This window comes from Sander lucioperca, chromosome 13 (genome assembly GCF_008315115.2).
Source record: "Sander lucioperca isolate FBNREF2018 chromosome 13, SLUC_FBN_1.2, whole genome shotgun sequence".
Classification (NCBI taxonomy): domain Eukaryota; kingdom Metazoa; phylum Chordata; class Actinopteri; order Perciformes; family Percidae; genus Sander; species Sander lucioperca.
Window position 1 is genome coordinate 30,610,069 of NC_050185.1, and position 18,412 is coordinate 30,628,480.

At 39.9% G+C, this 18,412-nt stretch overlaps 1 protein-coding gene across 5 annotated transcripts; it reads left to right on the forward strand.

Annotated features, from left to right (window-relative positions):
- Positions 1 to 174: 174 nt before the first annotated feature.
- Positions 175 to 13,686, forward strand: lrwd1 (leucine-rich repeats and WD repeat domain containing 1). 5 transcript variants are annotated; one of them, XM_036008920.1, is made up of 17 exons: positions 175 to 245; positions 2,212 to 2,298; positions 3,453 to 3,687; positions 3,781 to 3,900; positions 4,071 to 4,217; positions 4,315 to 4,407; positions 4,617 to 4,964; positions 5,773 to 5,890; positions 6,806 to 6,912; positions 7,347 to 7,557; positions 8,149 to 8,221; positions 8,482 to 8,622; positions 9,041 to 9,147; positions 9,760 to 9,921; positions 10,560 to 10,669; positions 12,488 to 12,651; positions 12,684 to 13,686. In XM_036008920.1, the coding sequence occupies exons 2-16, from the start codon at positions 2,219 to 2,221 to the stop codon at positions 12,638 to 12,640; spliced, it is 2,205 nt and encodes a 734-aa protein (XP_035864813.1). In that variant the 5' UTR covers positions 175 to 245; positions 2,212 to 2,218; the 3' UTR covers positions 12,641 to 12,651; positions 12,684 to 13,686. The 5 variants fall into 5 exon arrangements, with proteins under 5 accessions (XP_035864813.1, XP_031164098.1, XP_031164099.1 ...); XM_031308238.2 differs by having other exon boundaries at positions 12,488 to 13,686; XM_031308239.2 differs by having other exon boundaries at positions 9,044 to 9,147; positions 12,488 to 13,686.
- The last annotated feature ends 4,726 nt before the right edge of the window (positions 13,687 to 18,412 follow it).

Below are 18,412 nucleotides of genomic sequence, written 5' to 3' on the forward strand. Positions count from 1 at the left end.
TATTTTTTGATTCTAACACTTTTGAGATTTTGAAAGCAGGACTTTTACTTGTAACATAGTTTGGGCTGTGGGCTTTAAATTCTACCTGTCAGGTTCAACTCAGGGTAAAAAAATCCCTTTGTTATTAAAAACCATAGACAGTGTAAACCACGCCCACCGGATACACGCAGTGTTTCCCCGGGAAAGCTCGGTTTCTAGTTAGTTCCTCCATGGTTAGTTCACTTGTAGATGCTGAAGAAGTGTTGGTAAGTAACTTTTATCCACGGATATTAACACATTCATAAACCATGTTTGCTTATAAAAGATAAACGATTATTTAGGATATGATTTAAAACTTAAGAATAAGCAGTTTATTGCCTATAATGTTAACGTAGTAGCCTAAAAATGCAAATAAATGGCAGTCGCTGCTTCCAACGTGGCTAGCTAACCTCTGTTGAGTAAGTTGGCGTTAATATAAGTTCCCTCAACAAATGTATCATGGTGTAACGTTTAAATAAACACTGCTATGTTTTAAAGGCAATACAACGTATCTGAAGAGCTAGTATTCGAGGTACAAAACCTGCAGTTGAGGCTGGAACTTGTGTGTTGTGCTTTGTTATTGTATTCTCAGGTAAATTACCTCTTCTCAAGTCTTTACGTTAACCTTCTGATAACAATACACTCACTGGGGACGTGTGTATTGATTGCAGCAAACCTTTTCATTCATAAAACCGATTCAATCAGTTAAAAAAAGCAAGAATATCTTTGCTAAGTAAACAAAGAAACGAAAAAAGCAGAGCATCCCATGCAATGTACCACGACACATGCCAGTATTAAGCAAAACAATCACACTTTACTGGAACCTAACTGTTATGTGTATTTAGAACAAAGATATTGTAAAAGAAGATCGACAGAAGTAGTTTTAAAGAGAAGAGAAACAATGGCTGCATTTTACTAGTAATTCCCAGCCAGGTAAATGCTTGTACCCCACAGGGTATGTTGAGTTTGTGTAAATAGTGGAGTTGCTCAGCAAATGTGAGAAAGTATTAACCATGATTTGTACACATTGTGGTTGGATGGATCATAAACCCACAAATAGGATTACAAATTGTTGTGAAGGCGACTTTAAGCACTTTTATTGTCACAATAACTTGAAAACTCCCACAAACAACAGGCAGATTCCACATTACATGCCTGCCACTGAGTGAGTGCTAAAGGCCTCTCCATGTGTTCGTAGTATTGACCCAACCCACTGAAACAAAGAAATCAAGACTAAACACAGACAATTCCACTACTGTATAATTAATCTAGTATAACACTGAAACTGCATAATGATAAACATGTAAAGAGAAAATATAAAATAAAAGCAAGTCATTAAACATTTAATACAGAATAGAACAAGTTACGATACAACAATGACAATTTTTTTTTTATTTTTTTTTTTTAAATATATCTGTTTTCAAATGGAAGAGCTATACAGTTTTGTGCAGGAATGTGCAGCATATTGACTATGAAGAATAATATGTGCAATGTACAGAGATAACACACAAAGACATATGTGGAGGCTTTTTGTTAATGAGGTTAAAGTTTAGGAATGAATGCCCTTAGTTAACCAAAGTTCCCCTGTAAAGTTTCCATCCTGTATACATGTATACATTTAGTTTCTCACCAAAATGCATGATGTATCTATTTTTTTTAGGCTTAACAGTTGTATTTAATATGTTTCAATCCTTAGTAAACAGCTGCAAATGTGATTGTTAAATAAATATTTTTAAATCTACAACCTAAATGGGCGAAACCAATGGCAGGAATGTGTATTGCCTCGTCCATGTGCTTGTGTCGCATGTTTCTCATGTGTGTACTGGTAGAGCATGAGATACAGGCCAAAAAGGGACCTGCTCATCAAATCATTGCTCCACAGGGCCATTACTGGTAAAATACCTTGCAGGTTACCTTTTATTACTGCTACAATTAAAGAGCAACTTACAAGAATCTTGCCAAATTCCAGTGATTGAAGTCACCTTGCTGAAGAGATGTAGAAGAGCACCCAGGGCGTGGTCCATACAACCTGGTGTGTTAGGTGCAGCAGAGCACCCATAAATGATGCTGGGTGGGGTCAGATGTGTTACAGACTTGAATCTTACTACAGAAGAGGGCACTGAAACTCTTTAGTCCTCACTCTACAATTATTTCTCTGGTATCTTTATTTTTAAATTGTGGTCTTTTCTACAGATAATCAATGGAGAAAATAACAGAGAAACTGCTACTGGACAAAGGATCTCCAAAAACCAACAAACTGGAGCAAATCAAGACACTGAAGTAAGCATGGTTATATTGTCCTAATGATAGTGTTTGATTTGTAGGTGACGGCCCATGATACGTATTTGCAAAGTTGCACTATTTATATATTGGTGACCTGATTATATTTTGAGGACGTCACTACCCAGAAATTCGTATTCATGCACCAGATGTACTGGATTGGTATCGGTGTGCGCTGACCTTATTAAATGGATCAGAAACGTGACACGTTAAATACTTAAATACATACATTGTTACAACCATTTTTGTCGCTTTGATTCAAAATCCCAAGTTGTTGATTTTTGTAAGGTTTTCTCTGACCTTTTTTTTAAAGGTTTGCACACATTTCTGTCGCAAATTTATAAAGTACAATATAGGAAGTAGTTTGAAACTAGAGTTGGAAAAAAGATGTGGTCTTTCAAGGGTTGTGTTTTTGTTTGCGTATGTGACCCCAGTGTCAACTCCAGTATAATGGTACACTGTGTAATGTTTTAAGTATTTTATTAGCTAAAATAAATGTCTTCATTCATAAATATGTCCTCATTGGTGTAAAATGACCTCTGCCAATGATCTGACTTATCCTCGTGAGCGAAGAATTTCTTATCTGTGTTTACATTGGACGGGCAAGTCCAAGGAGGCTTCCATGCCGCCATTTTGAAAAACTATTATCTATAGGGACATAAAGCACTAGCCTACCTGCTAGCTAATCCACAACGCATTCTCGTTCAGAGCCAGCGTCACGTGACTGAAACCAGCTGAAACGGAGAAGGAGATCAGTGAGAGCCGCTGGTCACCGCCCCGGCAAATTTGAAAGCATGCACTGCACTTTAGTTCATAATAGAGGATCATACTTATGCCGAGCCGTAGGAGAAGGAATCCTCGTCGCCAAAAAAGCAAAAATTGGAAGACATGTCGTCATAGCTTCTTGGTACATAACGGCTACCGTAGTTGCAACACGCATTTGAAAAAGCGAGGCGCTAGAGAGCACTATTCGTTTGAATGCAAAATACAATTTCACCGCTAGATGGGAGAAATTCCTACACAGTGTACCTTTTTTAAATTATGTAAAGGATGCTGAGCTGGAAAGAACAGTTGTTGCAGAGATCATCAACTACAACATTTAGTTTGATATCATACTTTCTAGAAACACTGACTCTCTGCTCTCTGCTATTCAGTCTGTCTAGGCTGGCACTGAAGTCTCAGGACTTGCCGGTCAGGCTGCTGTCCCGACTCCAGTGCCTGGAGCAGTGGGATCTTTCTGGGAACAGACTGCAGGAGTTGCCCAAGAACCTGGAGCTGCCTGCCCTTCGCTCCCTGGACCTCAGCGACAACCAGCTGGAGGATGTTACCACTCTGGAGTCTCTAAGCAATCTGGAGGAGCTCAAGATGGAGGACAATCTTTATATCACTGTGAGGACATGGCTTTGTATTTGTATTACTACTACTTAAGTAATGTGGTATTGCGTTTCTTTGTTCCTTGTTAATATTGATTTTCTTTCTCAGGTGAGTGATAACTACAAGCTGATGGCGTTGTTGCCCAAACTGAGGATTCACAACGGTAAAGATGTCAGCACGACTGCAAACCACCTGCGCTATGTCTACACGGAGAACTTGAGGACCAGGGTATGAAACTGCTTATTTTGCCCTATTTTATGATATCAAGACAAGTATAATACTCTATACTAAGTTATGTCTAAGAATGATGTCACACTGCCAGTGTGGTTACAGTTCTGTTTATTTTATTGCATGAGCTGTTGCTTTTGTCAGTGTACAAATTTTATTTATTATTTTAGATAATTGCAGTTTGGGAGAAGAGCTTCTGTCTTCCGGATCCCATCACAGCAGAGAAGATGTCGGCCTTGGAGAAAGACTTTGTCAACACTGCCCGTCAACAAGTTAAATTTGGACCCAGTTCAGTCAGTGATTTCACCAAATGGAGGGTACGTTCCAGATGTTGGTGATCTTCTGGCCCTTTTTTTGCATTGCCTTCTGTCATTTTTTTTTAGCAACTATCTCTTTGTCTCCTTTGGTTCTTAGGTAGAGAATATCGCTAAGGAGTATCTGCACTCTCTGACAGAACCAAAGAAAGAACCAGAGAGCAAGGAGTCTGTTGACACTAAAGAGAACTGTGTAAGATCTCGAAGGATGACCTGCTTCAACACGCTGTCTATACTGAACTTGGCTGTCATTGTGATTCTGAAACGATGACTTTAGAAAGTAATGGTAGTAGTAGTGGTGGTGGGTAATACGGTTTAGGCATAGTAAAGGAAATTCAGGATGTTGTGTGTAAATGTTTAGTTCTGGAGTTGATTTAAAGCTCAACTGTTTGCTTTCGCCAGGGTGCCTCGACGCCGACCAAGAGGAAACAAACTGCGTCAGTGGACGCCATCATCAGACTGACACCTCGCAAGAAATTGCGCGCAGATCTCCCAGCCTCCCCAGCTGAAGCCAGTCCTCGCAAATCCAGTCTCCGCAAACTTGAGACGCTAACCCAGACCAGCGCTGTCAGGATGAGCCCCCGCAAGATAAGTCAGCCTCCCTCTACCCCCACCAGAGGACAGACGACGCCCAGGAGAGGTGCGACAACAGTGCGACCAACCAAAGAGGACGATGGTGCTCAGAGAAAACAGAAGAACAGAACAGACGCTGACATGTTGTCCACAATAAAGAGCCCCAGCAAGACACAGGTAATGTGAACTCAGCTGTTAAACCCTGTGTTGTTCCTGAAACCATGAAATATTGTGGGACCAAAGAAGAGGAGAGAGCAGAGGGGAGGGGCTGCTCCTCAGTCACAGAACAGAAGACTGTTTTGGGGGCCACAAGAGAGAAATACCTTGCATGCTCACAGTTCCACCCCTACTATCTCTAGGGTGTAAAACCTATTTAACACCCTACAGACACCCTACACAATTTATTTGGTCTACTGCTTAGTCTATCTGTCCACTTTGGCCCAGAGCAGTCCAAGATATCTCAACATCCACTGGCCAGATTCTCATTCAACTTGTTGTGCATATTCAAGGTCCCCCAAGGATAAAGCCTAATGTTTTTATGAAAGATCAAACATTAACACTTGTACAAAAGTGTATTTTTTGTACAGAGGTCTGGCTCCAGACATGGCAATATCGGTCCACCATTTTGGTCCTGAAATATGTCAACAACTATTGGATTAATTGTTGTACACAGATTCATCTCCCCCTCAGGACCAATTGTAATACATTTGGCAATCCCTAAACTTTTCATCTAGCACCATCATCAGGTCAAATTCTTTGGTTTATGACCAAATACCTACAAAACAGCTGCGTTTTGCATTTACCTCTAATTAGCAAATTGGAATGATGAAACTAACATAAACTAACATGGTGAACATGTATATCTGTACAGCAATATCGAATCCCCAGCTGTCAGAATGTCATGTTATTAAAGTCCCTTCTTTCCCCACTTCTCTGCTATCTCCCCCTGTCCATCTTCCCCTCTGTCCATGTTTCCTTCCTCCAGCAGCCAGTGTGTCTGAAGCCTCTCCACGTCCTCCAGTGCCACAGCAAACAGGACAGCTCGGAGGACTTCTCTACCCAGCTGTGGGCCTGTGCTTTCCAGCCAGTGCCAGATTTCAACGGTACTGTTATCATCGCATCAAAATGATCACGGCAGCTTTTCAAATAGGCATTGATTATCAACATGGAAGTCTGTAAATGCATAGTGATATTTTAAAAGTTTTCCTATAACTAGACAACATGCTTTTGTCCCAATTCGATTCTTTCACGGTACGATTTGTTTTGCGATTTTCATGTTATTGCGATTCCATAAGTATTGCGATTCGATAGTATTGAGTATTGTGATTTTCTTTTCCTTCTTTAACAAGAACAAAAGTTAAGATAATACACTTCTAGAAACATATCATGAGCCGTTTGTAAAAACTAATTGATTTCTAAATAGAATTTATCATTGGTTAAAAATAAATAAATAAAAAATATCGATTCTAGGGAAAGGGAATCGATTTAAAAAAAAAAAAAAAAAAAATCGAGGAACAGACTATCTTCGATTTTTTTATTTTTTTTTATTTTTATTTTTTTTTATACCACACCTACCTATAACTAGCCTGGAAATCCAGACCCAAATCTGAAACATTACGGTTTTGGCACTGAGTAATGAAAATGGCCCAACTCGAGGGGCGGCACCAAGTATGCATTTGAAAATCTCACTGTACACAATTGGATAACACTACGGCCAATCACAACAATACACGAGGTGACGTATCCATTCGCTTAGCTACCAGCGGAGCTAACTGGTAGATGAAACTGTCGCCATCTGTTTAGCTCGCCTCTGGCCCGCCTATATCAGATACACCGATGTGATTGGTGCAGCTCGACTACAGGGGCATAGTTAATGAGCATCATTACTGAATGCAAGAGTAACTCACTGAGCAAATTCAAATTGTGCTCTCGCGAGAACTCTGGATTTCCAGGGTAACCTACAACCCTTTTTCTACAGTGAAAAAATAATAAACTCAGTCTCTTTCCTGTGTTAACAGGCACTGGTGGAGGAAGCCGTTTGGTTGCTACCTGTGGTGGAGACTCTCTCTGCGTGATTGACTGTGAAACCGGGCTGGTGATGAAGAAGTACAAAGTTCCTGGCGAGGTTCGCTCCATTTATTCCTTAACAGTTTTAAATGATTCTCCTTCTGTATCTGCATTCACAAAAATATTTTTTTAAGTTAATTGTATTTTTCATCCTGTCATATCCTTCTAATACTTGTGGTCGAAATCTGAATGCTGTCACTATGGAAAACCCTTCTGTTCCCCAGAATTACAATCTCTATTTATGAGATATAAAATTACCTGGACATGTGCTGCTTTAGCCTTTCTCCGCAGCTAGCCTGAACTTTGCACACATTAGCACAGTTCATAAATGTATTATTTAATTGTCAGTATTGATTTTGTGGCGGGCGTGATAAAACTGTGATGGTGCAGCCTAGATGAACATGTGTCGGGAAAACAGCGTGTATGGAGGATAAAATGAAGTATTTGTATCATAATCTAAGCTTGATGTTGTTTGTATCTGTTGTGCAACAGGAGTTCTTCTCCCTGGCCTGGTCCACAGTGTTGATGTCCAGGGGAGGCGGGGCCTCAGCTCAACACTGCAGCATTCTGGCAGCTGGAGGGAAGAAAGGACTGGTCAAACTGATCCACCCCAGAAATAACATGGCCTACGGGGAGTTCCGAGCCAGCCGCAAGGCGCTGTCTGTCCTGCGCTTCAACCACCGCCAGGGGAACTTCCTCTTCAGTGAGTCAAGGTTACTTCGTATAGAATGACAACTAGCAGTATGAGTTCTGTTTGGTTGTCAGTCGCCCATTTCAGAGGTCCAAAAGCTGACAGGTTAAAGTTCTACCTGATTCCAACTTGGGGCATTTTTGATAGTTTTGGCCCTCGCTTCTATCAGTAATAATTAATAATGACGAAGATGAACGTCAGACGATTGGCAGGTTGTAAATGAGCCACTGTTTAGCTTTAACTCATTTATAAGAAAAAAAACTAAGGTGACAAAAGTTTGAGCTTTTGCACTTTATGCAATGACAGACTGTTATCAACATTTGGGTGTCCTCACTTTCACTTCTGGTAAATTACAAATATTAAGGGGGACAAATTTCCAAACTTCATATATTGAACACACAATATATTCCCAACAAAGTTTGGCATTGAGGGTCATCATACGTTTTTCTTTTTCTTTTTGTACCAGTTTGGCAACCACTGCTGTACGATAACCATGTCATTTAAGACGGACTTGTTGCAATAGTGGTTTTTAGGTTGTTTTTTAAAATCTGATTTACTTCAGTGTGTGGTCCTGGTCTCACCAGTTCACGTCTTCTCTTGCAGCGGGATCATATGATAACAAGATTGTGATGTGGGACATCGGTGGAGTGGACAGCCAGTACAACTATAAAGTTGTGTGAGTATTTCTGCTTGGCAAAGTCACTTTTAAATCTAGAATGTATAAGAATACCTTTCCTAAGCCAAAACAACATTTTTAACAGATGTGGAGTGTTTCTTTTGAATTATATAATTAAATCATAACTGTGTGTGTTTGGTGGTGTTTTTAGCTTCATTACTTTGAACAAACCTCAGCTGTACATTTGCATTTGTAATGACCATGTAATGAGAGAGAGAGAGAGAGAGAGATGTTGAGAATATTTCTGTTTGTCCTTCCAGTCAGCTGCTGGTGTTGGAGATCAGCGCCACTCCTCTACACATCTGCCTCCCCCCCACTTCCCCCAGCTCACACCTACTGACTGCCTGTGAGGACGGCCTGCACTGCTACAACACACAACTCGGCACCAACAACACAAAGAGGTAAAGGAATACACTGTGCGTGTGTGTCCACAGTGTGTGTCCTCTTGCCTTGAACTTTTGGTTGATGCTGATCTTTTTGAAGTGATTTGTTCAGACATGTCCTGCAGACAAACAGTCTTTAAAGTCCCTCTCAGACATGCAACACGTTAAGTAAATATGATGCAATACGTACCTGAATCACTTTTACGCAAATCTCACAACGGCAATCTTACTAGGTCAGACTGTCAATCATGTTCTGAAATGCTGTCATTTCAGAACGTTCATGTGTCAGCTGCATGGTTCAAATTACCAATGTAATTCCGTTTCTACACGGTCAGACATTACAAAATATGCAGCAGTTTAAATCAGAAGACAATGTGTACGTGTATACAATCATACATGTGGACCAGCCAGTAACATATAGTGTTATTTTTTTTAGTAGGTCTGAGGAGATGGAGATAACTTTCCCCATATATAAGAAGGAAGACGAACACCATGACTACCACACCATTGATGGCCTGAGTTTTCTTACAGATGACATAGTGGGTAAGTGACATTCTTACAGTTAACCACCATACCACTGTAGTCTTATTTACAACTATAAAAGTATGGCCCCCTCATGTGAGTAATATTGGGTCACACTGGGTGGAGAGTTTTAGCCATGGACCAAACAAGTCAGAGGCAGATATTAGGGAGTAGGTAGTGGCTAATTTAACAATAAATCAGCCTTAAATTGTGTTTTATATACCTAATACTAAATATGTAAATTGGTCAGTTATGCAAATGCCCTGTCCTCAAGTTTTTACTTTAGTCGCCCACTTGGTGGCACTATCATTTTGTTTCTTGTTGGTCCCTGTCTAGTTTGGCCATGACTCCCAATGGACTACATGTCTGTCCGTACATTAGTGTATCTAACAACCAGCTATTAAACATCTCCATGCTGTTGCTTGAAGTGATATGTTTGCGTGTTTAGTTTTTTAAACTTTAATCAGTCAGAATTGGGATGATTTTATACGCTGTGTTTTCTTAATTTCAATGTCAATTTAAATTCTAAGATCTGCACAAACCCTGCTCCCAACGTTTCCCTTTTTCTGTGCATGTCTCTAATTTGGCTAAATTTTTCTCTTCTTTTGCAACTGTGTCATTATGTTCGTCTAGCCTCCAAGAACTACATGCATGGTTCCATATACTTGTGGAGCTGGAGCAGGACCAAGGCTCAGCGGCCTGACAAGAAGGACAGGACAGTTTGTGCTGTGGTTCTGGCTGAGCTGCAGTGGGCCAACACTGAGATTCCCTACCTGGCTCTCAACACATGCCCTGGTAAGTCCCAACCCATCTAACCAGTAGTGCTGTATTTGTCAATTTTTTTTTTTTATTTTTTTTTTACCATAGCACAAAAGCCCAGTAGTATGTAAGCTTTCTGATAATGAATAATCAAGTACAATACAATAGAACATTGTTGTACACCAAGATGAGAGAAACCTTTCAGATTGGTTCACTGTTCTCCCCAGTTTAAGGCCTGGCTTTTCTCTCTTTCTTAGTGAAACAGAGATGCCTTAAAGTGCGGTTGTAAATGTAGAAATCATAAAAACAATCTGACGACAAACAATAACTGTGAAATATCAAGTCTGCTTGTGCTACATTGGGGGATTAGGGAACCCAACAAGCACGTCACAACAAAGGGCCATTTATATGACACTCCCACCACCGCACAATCCTGCAGTGGACCGCTGGATCTGCTCCGAATGCCTCCTAACACCTTTTAAATGTCAGCAGAGAGACACAAGTGCTCCTCAAGCAACATTTCCTGTTTATTTTCTTTTGTTTTCACTTTCAAACCAATGTCTCAGTTTGAGGCCTCAAAGCAAAGTCTCAGTTTGAGGCTTGACCGGTGTACTGCATTTCCTGGGCTTTGTGTTTTTGAAAATAAACTTGTGTGTTCATTCCTCTCTCTTTAGGCCGAGCCTACATAGTGTGTGGTGATGACAAAGGCAGGCTATGGACATACCACGTCAACGACCTGCAGAAAAACAGTTTCCAGACTGGGAAACCCATACTGCCCACTGAGGTAATCACGAGCACTAACAATTTTCTCATAGGTTTGAACATTACACTCACCAAGTTTCATTGCTGAGATCTGGGAACACGGTGACATTCCTAAGAAAGTAGTCAGACGGGGGGAAACGAAAGCAGTAAAAAGGCAGGTTGTTAATAAACCCTAAGTCCTGTAACGATTAGGAAAATAAAGCAACTGGGAACAGTAAAATTACAAGCCAAACTCTGTTACAGGTTGAAAACTTGAAACTACTGAACTTACAGTATGTTGTGTGTAGAGTTAGAGAGGTTACTGACATTTGTGGGTGTGCTCACTTTTAGTTTGACCTAAAAGGTCAATGTTTACAACTTGTCTGCCTGCTTGTGTTTGTTGTCCAATCGGACTTTGTTGTAGTGATGTCACCAGATCTCAACAGTAATATTCTTAATTTACAGAGCTATGTGGCTTATTCTGTGGGGCCTGCTTTTAATGACTCTTAACATGCTCATATTATGCTCATTTTCAGGTTCATAATTGTATTTAGAGGTTATATCAGAATAAGTTTACATGATTTAATTTTCAAAAAACATCATCTTTTTGTTGTACTGCACATTGCTGCAGCTCCTCTTTTCACCCTGTGTGTTGAGCTCTCTGTTTTAGCTACAGAGTGAGACATCTCACTTCTGTTCCATCTTTGTTGGGAGTCGCACATGCTCAGTAGCTAGGTAAGGACTACTAGCCAGTCAGAAGCAGAGTATGAGGGCGTGCCCTGACAGTAGCTAGATAAGGACTACTAGCCAGTCAGAAGCAGAGTATGAGGGCGTGCCCTGACAGTAGCTAGATAAGGACTACTAGCCAGTCAGAAGCAGAGTATGAGGGCGTGCCATGCTAGCAGCTGGGCGAGCATTACAACGTGTGTTACAAAGTGACCACGTTTGTCTCTGAAGTAAAGGCTGGACTACAATAGAGCTGTTTGGAGCAGTTTGTGAACAGTGTTTTCTGTTGGAGATGGTAAGTCCCTTTGGGGTGGACTTTGGGCTTTTTCACTTTGTAAACCTATAACGTGCACAAAAAAGATATAACCCAATAAAGGAAAGGGAAAAAGCCAAAAAGCATAATATGAGCACTTTAACGTTGAAAGGTGTCTTAGTTATAAAGTTTAAGGTCATTTCTAAGCACCTGCACACATAGAAACAAGATTTGTCCTCTGCATTGTCTGCTGCCGCAGTGCCTTTTGGTCAGGGGCACTGACAGGTGCACTAACTTAACTTACATGTTTTTGGCGGTGGGAGGAAACCGGCGCTTTGAGAACATACAAACTCCAAAAATAGAAAGGGACAAGGTTCCCCTGTACTCGGCAGTGCCTACTTGCTGTGAGGGGACAGTGCTGACCCACCGAACCCCCCCCCCCCACACACACACACACACTTTTATAAATAGACATTAAGTGGGGCTGTCACCATCCAAGGTTATAAATTCATTTTTTACTATATCACAACAAAATTAAACAAAATATTAGACATTTTTAAATGGGTAACAAGCAGCTGTCAGATCAATGAAAAAGGACTTTTCAAGATGTGATAAGTTGATTTCATTCTTTCTCCCTAAATATCAAATCAAGGAAATAAAGACTTCTATCTACTTAATGATCATATAAGCACACTGGAAATTTGTATTTGTTGAAAGCATTTGACACTTTCATTTTTCTGTTAGCATTTCATCCTTTTTATTCACAAGACATCATACTGAGCAAAGATCAGTTTTTAGTTGGAGAGCCGTCTGAAACTCTTCCTCATACATGTCTTTTCCTTTGCTCACCGCTGACCGCTAACATGGTCTTTGTTTTGGCAGGTGCTGGAGTGGCCGACCCCGGTAAGAAAGGGAATCGGCCAGGTGGAGGGCCCCACCATCAACAGTGTAGCAATGGACCCTGAGCTCCACTACCTGGTGGCCCTTAGTGACAAAAATATGGTGATCGTGTGGAAGAGAGAAAAGTCCTCCTGAGAAACACGGGCTGTGGGACTGCAACTCATCAGTGGAAGTCATGTGTTTTAATACAAATCGTAGGGGGGTTTTGTACCAAATTTTTGTATTTGTAAGGTAAGGGTTGCTTTTCATAACACCAACAAGCCACTCTGTCTCAGCCAATAGAGAGACTGCAGTGATCCTGTCTGGGTTAGGTTGTTTTTTTAAACTCCTTTTCTTCATAATTTATTTTCGGTAAAGTGAATTTTGCATTGATGCCACAGTGAGATCTGTCAGAGCAAGTAACAGTCAGACAGACTAAAGGAATACAATTACAGTATTTTTCTTTGAAAAAGAAAAAATGTGTGGCATAAAATTCTAACAATTTAATTTGCAGGATTGAATACTGATTTTCTGGGAATTTTAGCCAGTGGAAAAGAGTTGTCGATTGACTGTCTATGTGACACACAATTCCTAGTTTTTGTATGTAGTTATGTATCTTAAAAGATAAGGCATTTACAAATGTCCAGTCCAACCATGAAAACTGGTGTCAAATTCACAAATGATGAGCCAGTGAGAATCCATATTAACTTAACTCCTTGTCCATGACTCCAAATGCACGCTAATGTTTCCAGTTAGACGTAAAAAGTCAAGATTGTGTACTGCTTTTGCGCTGCCAACAAGGGGCAAAAAAAAGTGCTTGTTTCATCAGTTAGACAGTCAGTGGCCTTATGAATAGGAATCACATTTTAAATGTGACTGTTTTTTGTTAATTTACTTCTTTTTTTCAAATGTAAATATTTTATATGAACATTTTCTGTTATTTTAAGGTCAGTCTTTAGACCTTGCTGTTGAAAGTAACTTTATGCAATGTTCTGATAACATTAAGTAATGCAAACAGTACCGCTGCTGTGAGGAGTAAACAAACTGCTGGGAAAATAAATGCAGCAAAGTGTGTTTCTGCCTACTGTAATCCTGCAGTTCTTCTACTCTACCTGTGTTTCTGTGTGCAGCCCACCATGTTTTTACATGTGAAGTTTACAAATATCTTGATTTAATAAATCAAACCTACTGCATTTTATTTCGTTCTTGTGTGCAGTTGTGAGATGAAAGGACAGACTAAACATAACTGGTATTAATATCTTCATTTAAAATGTCACCTGTGTTAATAAACCCGACTGTTTTTTAATTTTAATACATTACAAGGTCCCTGGCATAATCAACATGACATGTAAATCCTAACCACTAGGTTACCACGAAGCCTCTGTTTTAAGAATTAAATGAGATTTCCACATTTACACCTTGTGATTAATCCCTCTGTAAGCTGCTCACAACTCATTGTATATAACATTAAATATGCCTAAATGTATTTGAGCATCCAAAAAAAAAAAGATGTGGTTGAATCACATTTATTTGGACAGTTAATCAGTTTAGAGTAAGCTTTATTTTCTGCTAGTTTCCTCATTGTTCTCATGGAAAATATAATTATTGTGCTTTTTTTTATCACTTAGATAGATGGACAGACAGCTTGACTATTTCATGTCATGAACTAGTATTGGAACAGACTCCATGTTTTATTAACTCCATGTCATTGTGTCCAAATGTGCCTCACCACTGTGTGTAAGACAATCATCTGCTGGTGATAACCCTGCCGCTCTTTTAAATAATTTAAAGGCCGGGAGCAATCAGCATTTTTTTTTATTTATTCCAAGAATAACTGCAAACGTTTAAAAAGATGACTCCAGGGTACGGGTATAGATATTTGAAGATATCAACTTCACAGGCAAAAAGAAGTTGTACAACTATAGAGTAATGTGGACCTTGGAGACTGGGATGGAGAAACTAACTAATAAAGCCAAGCCACAAGGTCCTGCTTAAAGTCTAGTTTGGGACTAGATATTCCTACAAGCCATTCATGACTGATGAAGAATTAATGGAAAACAATGATTAGTAGAACTGTAGGCTATAACTCACAGATCAACTCCTGCTCCTAATCTGATCCCTTCTCAGTCTGAAATGTAAAAAAGCAGATTTCCTTTTTCTCATGATGTGTCATCCTTGTCTTCTGTTTAATGCATTGGGTACCACGTTCTTTTCTTTCTGAGATGAGTGTTAAATAGAAATGTACTACTCAAAAACATTTTTTGGGGATGTAGTTACTATTAAATGGGAACTTGGAAGCAACAGTTTACATACAATGGATAGAGGGCTGGAGATGGAGGGGGTCGCTCGGTGCTTAGTCTATGTACTCGACGTTCCACTTCTGGGATTGTTTGCTGATGTCCATTTCCTTCCGCTTTCTTTGTGTTGGAATTTTAAACTGGTTGATTTCTGAGGACTATGGTTAACTGCTCCTCAGATCTCTGCAGGGTAAATCCAGACAGCTAGCTAGACTATCTGTCCAATCTGAGTTTTCTCTGGCATGACAACAACTTTTGAACGTTCCACCTAAATAAGTTCCTTCCTTCGCAGCGGCTCAGTGCGGAGCTTAGTGTCGCCCATGATGATTGTGATTGGTTTAAAGTAGTGCTGTCAGTTAAACGCATTATTAATGGCGTTAACGCAAACCCATTTTAACGGCGTCAATTTTTTTATCGTGAGATTAAAGTTCTTTTTGGCCTAGCAAACTTTGTAGTTTTTTTCACATGCTGTTGCAACAACTAGTGACGTTAGAAAAACTACAACACCACACCGGATCAAGCTAGACCGGAAACAAAACAACAGGCACGCCGCACACACTAGTTTGGGCTTACGAGCCGGCCAAAGAGTAGTAGGCTAACGTTACGTTTTGAGTGGATGGCGAGCGCGAGACGCCGAAATGGACGCCAATAAGATTCTGAATGTAAAGTTTACTTTTAAAAAGTTGCAAAATGGTTCCATTGACAAGACCAAAGTGATCTGTGTGTTTTGTCGTTGTGAACTGAGCTATCATCGCAGCACGTCTAGTCTGAAAATACCACTTGATGGCCAAGCACACAGCTGATGCCAATTCTCCGCCCCCTCGTCAAAGCCAGGCGACAAAAGCACAAAGCAAGCATGGAATAGATAAAAATGTGGGATTAATTGCGAGTTAACACCTAAATCATGGTTGCAGCTGTCACCATGGTCCTGCTCCCCGCCCTGCTATGCCCTGCAGTGCCCTGCTACGTCCTGCTATGCCCTGCAGTGCCCTGCTACGTCCTGCTATGCCCTGCAGTGCCCTGCTACGTCCTGCTATGCCCTGCAGTGCCCTGTAACACCCTGCAGTGCCCTGCTACGCCATGAACTACTATTTCTGGTCATAGTTCCATTATCTTTATTGTGACTATTATTGCCATTGCTCATCACACCCCCAACCGGCACCGTCAGACACTGCCTACCAAGAGCCTGGGTCTGTCTGAGGTTTCTCCCTAAAAGGGAGTTTTTCCTCGCCACTGTCGCACTAAATGCTTGCTCTTGGGGGAATTACTGGAATTGTTGGGTCTTTGTCAATTATAGTGTGGTCTAGACCTACTCTATCTGTAAAGTGTCTTGAGATAACTCTTGTTATGATTTGATACTATAAATAAAATTGAATTAACAGGAAATGTTCTGCCCTTGAGGCTCCGTATCAGGTTAATCCAGCCATGTAGTGTACCAGTAAGGACCAGTGGTGGAATGTAACTAAATACTTAGTAAGTATTTACTAAGTACTGTACTTAAGTACAATTTTAAGTATTTCCATTTTATGCTACATTACACTCTACTACATTTTGGAAGCCACTATTGTACGTTTTACTCCACTACATTTATTTGACAGCTTTAGTGACTTTGCATATTTAGCTAGAAAACAAATACAAAATATAAATAAACTAATACATGACGGTGTGTTATTATAGGTTAAGCTACACAACAATGTATAAAGTATTTCAAATTAGTTCTATGTTGCAGTACTTAACTTATTTGTAATCTTTTGTATATTTGCATTCTTTGTAACTGCACTCTTTGAATTTTGTATTGCAACTGCTGCACAGCAAATTCCCCCAGGATAGCTAAATACCTTGTCTTATCTTATTTGTGTTTGGGGAGTAATAGAGGGATCCGGGGCCTGTTTCACAAAAGCAGAATATATAAATCCAGGATAACTGATAAAGCGAGGCTTGACCTAGTCTAATCTGTGCATCCTGGCTTGGTGCGTTTCACGAAGGCCAAGCCAGACTGAGGAGGAGCGACTAGGTTGAGCCAGGCTGAAGTAATTCAGATAGATGCGCGTCCACGGCTTTCCTCAAAAGACCGCGAGGTCGATCACAGATGTACTGATGCCAAAATGGAGAATACGCATTGTACATACTTTATACAGAGTGAGCAGCAGCTTCTTGTGGAAGTATGATGACGTGAAACACACTATTTGTATAAAAAGAAAAGAAACACGGCTGCTGTAGTGAAACAGCGAGAGAAAGAGTGGCAGACGATCAGGGACCGACTGAATGCGTAAGCAGCCTAAACATATACATTAACTGACCACTGCTCTGAATTGAAACCGTCATAATCATACCATTCAAGGATTAGGCTACTAATCATTTGCACAAATTAACAGTTGTACTCTTTGCCTTAAAAGTAAGCAGAAGATAATGTTACTCAGAAAATGTACCATGAAGATCAATTTTCTACAACGCTAGAGTATGATGCGTAAATATCTCTTTCACTCTGTTCCTCCCTCTCTCTCATGGGCTAAAATATACATTTCCTAAGTCATATTAACTTCCACTGCTCGCTTTTAATGCAAAGTGTACAACTGTTCGTTTTTGCAAATGACAAGGGACTCATTGAATGGTTTCAGTTAAGAGCAGTAGTTCATCAATGTATATTTTTAGACTATCATTCAGTCTGTCTGCTATTATCTGCCATGCTTTTTCTCGTGTTATTTTTTATTTTTTATTTTTTATAGAGGACGAGTTTCCTTCTCTACATATTATATGCCTTGCTCCCTTGTATATATGGACATAGAAAATAAAGACACTGAAGAAATGTGACTCTAAAATCTAACTATAAAGATAATTAAGTGATAAATCCCATGCACACTGTAAACATGAATGGAACAGAGTATATTCATCAGTTATTTCCCCCCCAGCAAAATATAAGGTCAAAAACCATTGGGGTGTCCTCTCCCTGTTGTTACATGAATGTACAGTAGCCATCACTAGATAGTTACTGGTCCAGTGAACTAAGACTATAATTTGGGAGGATTGTACAATTAGGATATGTTCTTCAAATTGTACAATCCTCCCAAATTATAGTCCCAGTTTACTGGACAACACACTTTGTGTGCTAAGAATGCCAAATACAATGCACATGGAAGAGGAACAAACATCATCCTTATTGTTAAAGAATTAAAAAAAAAATTAATCAACTAAAATAATTCGAGGTGCATTGGTCAACTATAGAAATGTACAGCATTGTATGTATTGCCCTTAGTAACAGAATTCATTTAAAACACATTTGAAATCAGCCTTTTCTAATTATCTCAACAACTGCTATAATATAGTCATCAAACTTCTAACAACGATATGAACAGCAGTCTTCATACAGCAATATAACAGTAACAATGACTGTCACATGAATAATTATAATTTAAAACTTTAAATAATAACAGTACTTAAATGAACAGCAACATGCACCTGTTGTATTTTAATCCAGGCTGATAACAACAGGGTAAAACCACTGCTGGGTGATCAGAAAAGGCTCCAGGATTAAATAAATCCTGAATGTTAGCCTGGTCGGGAGCAGGCTAGCTGCACAGAATAAATCTCCATGGTGATTTATGTGCCTCCACTTTCGTGAAACCGAGTCAAG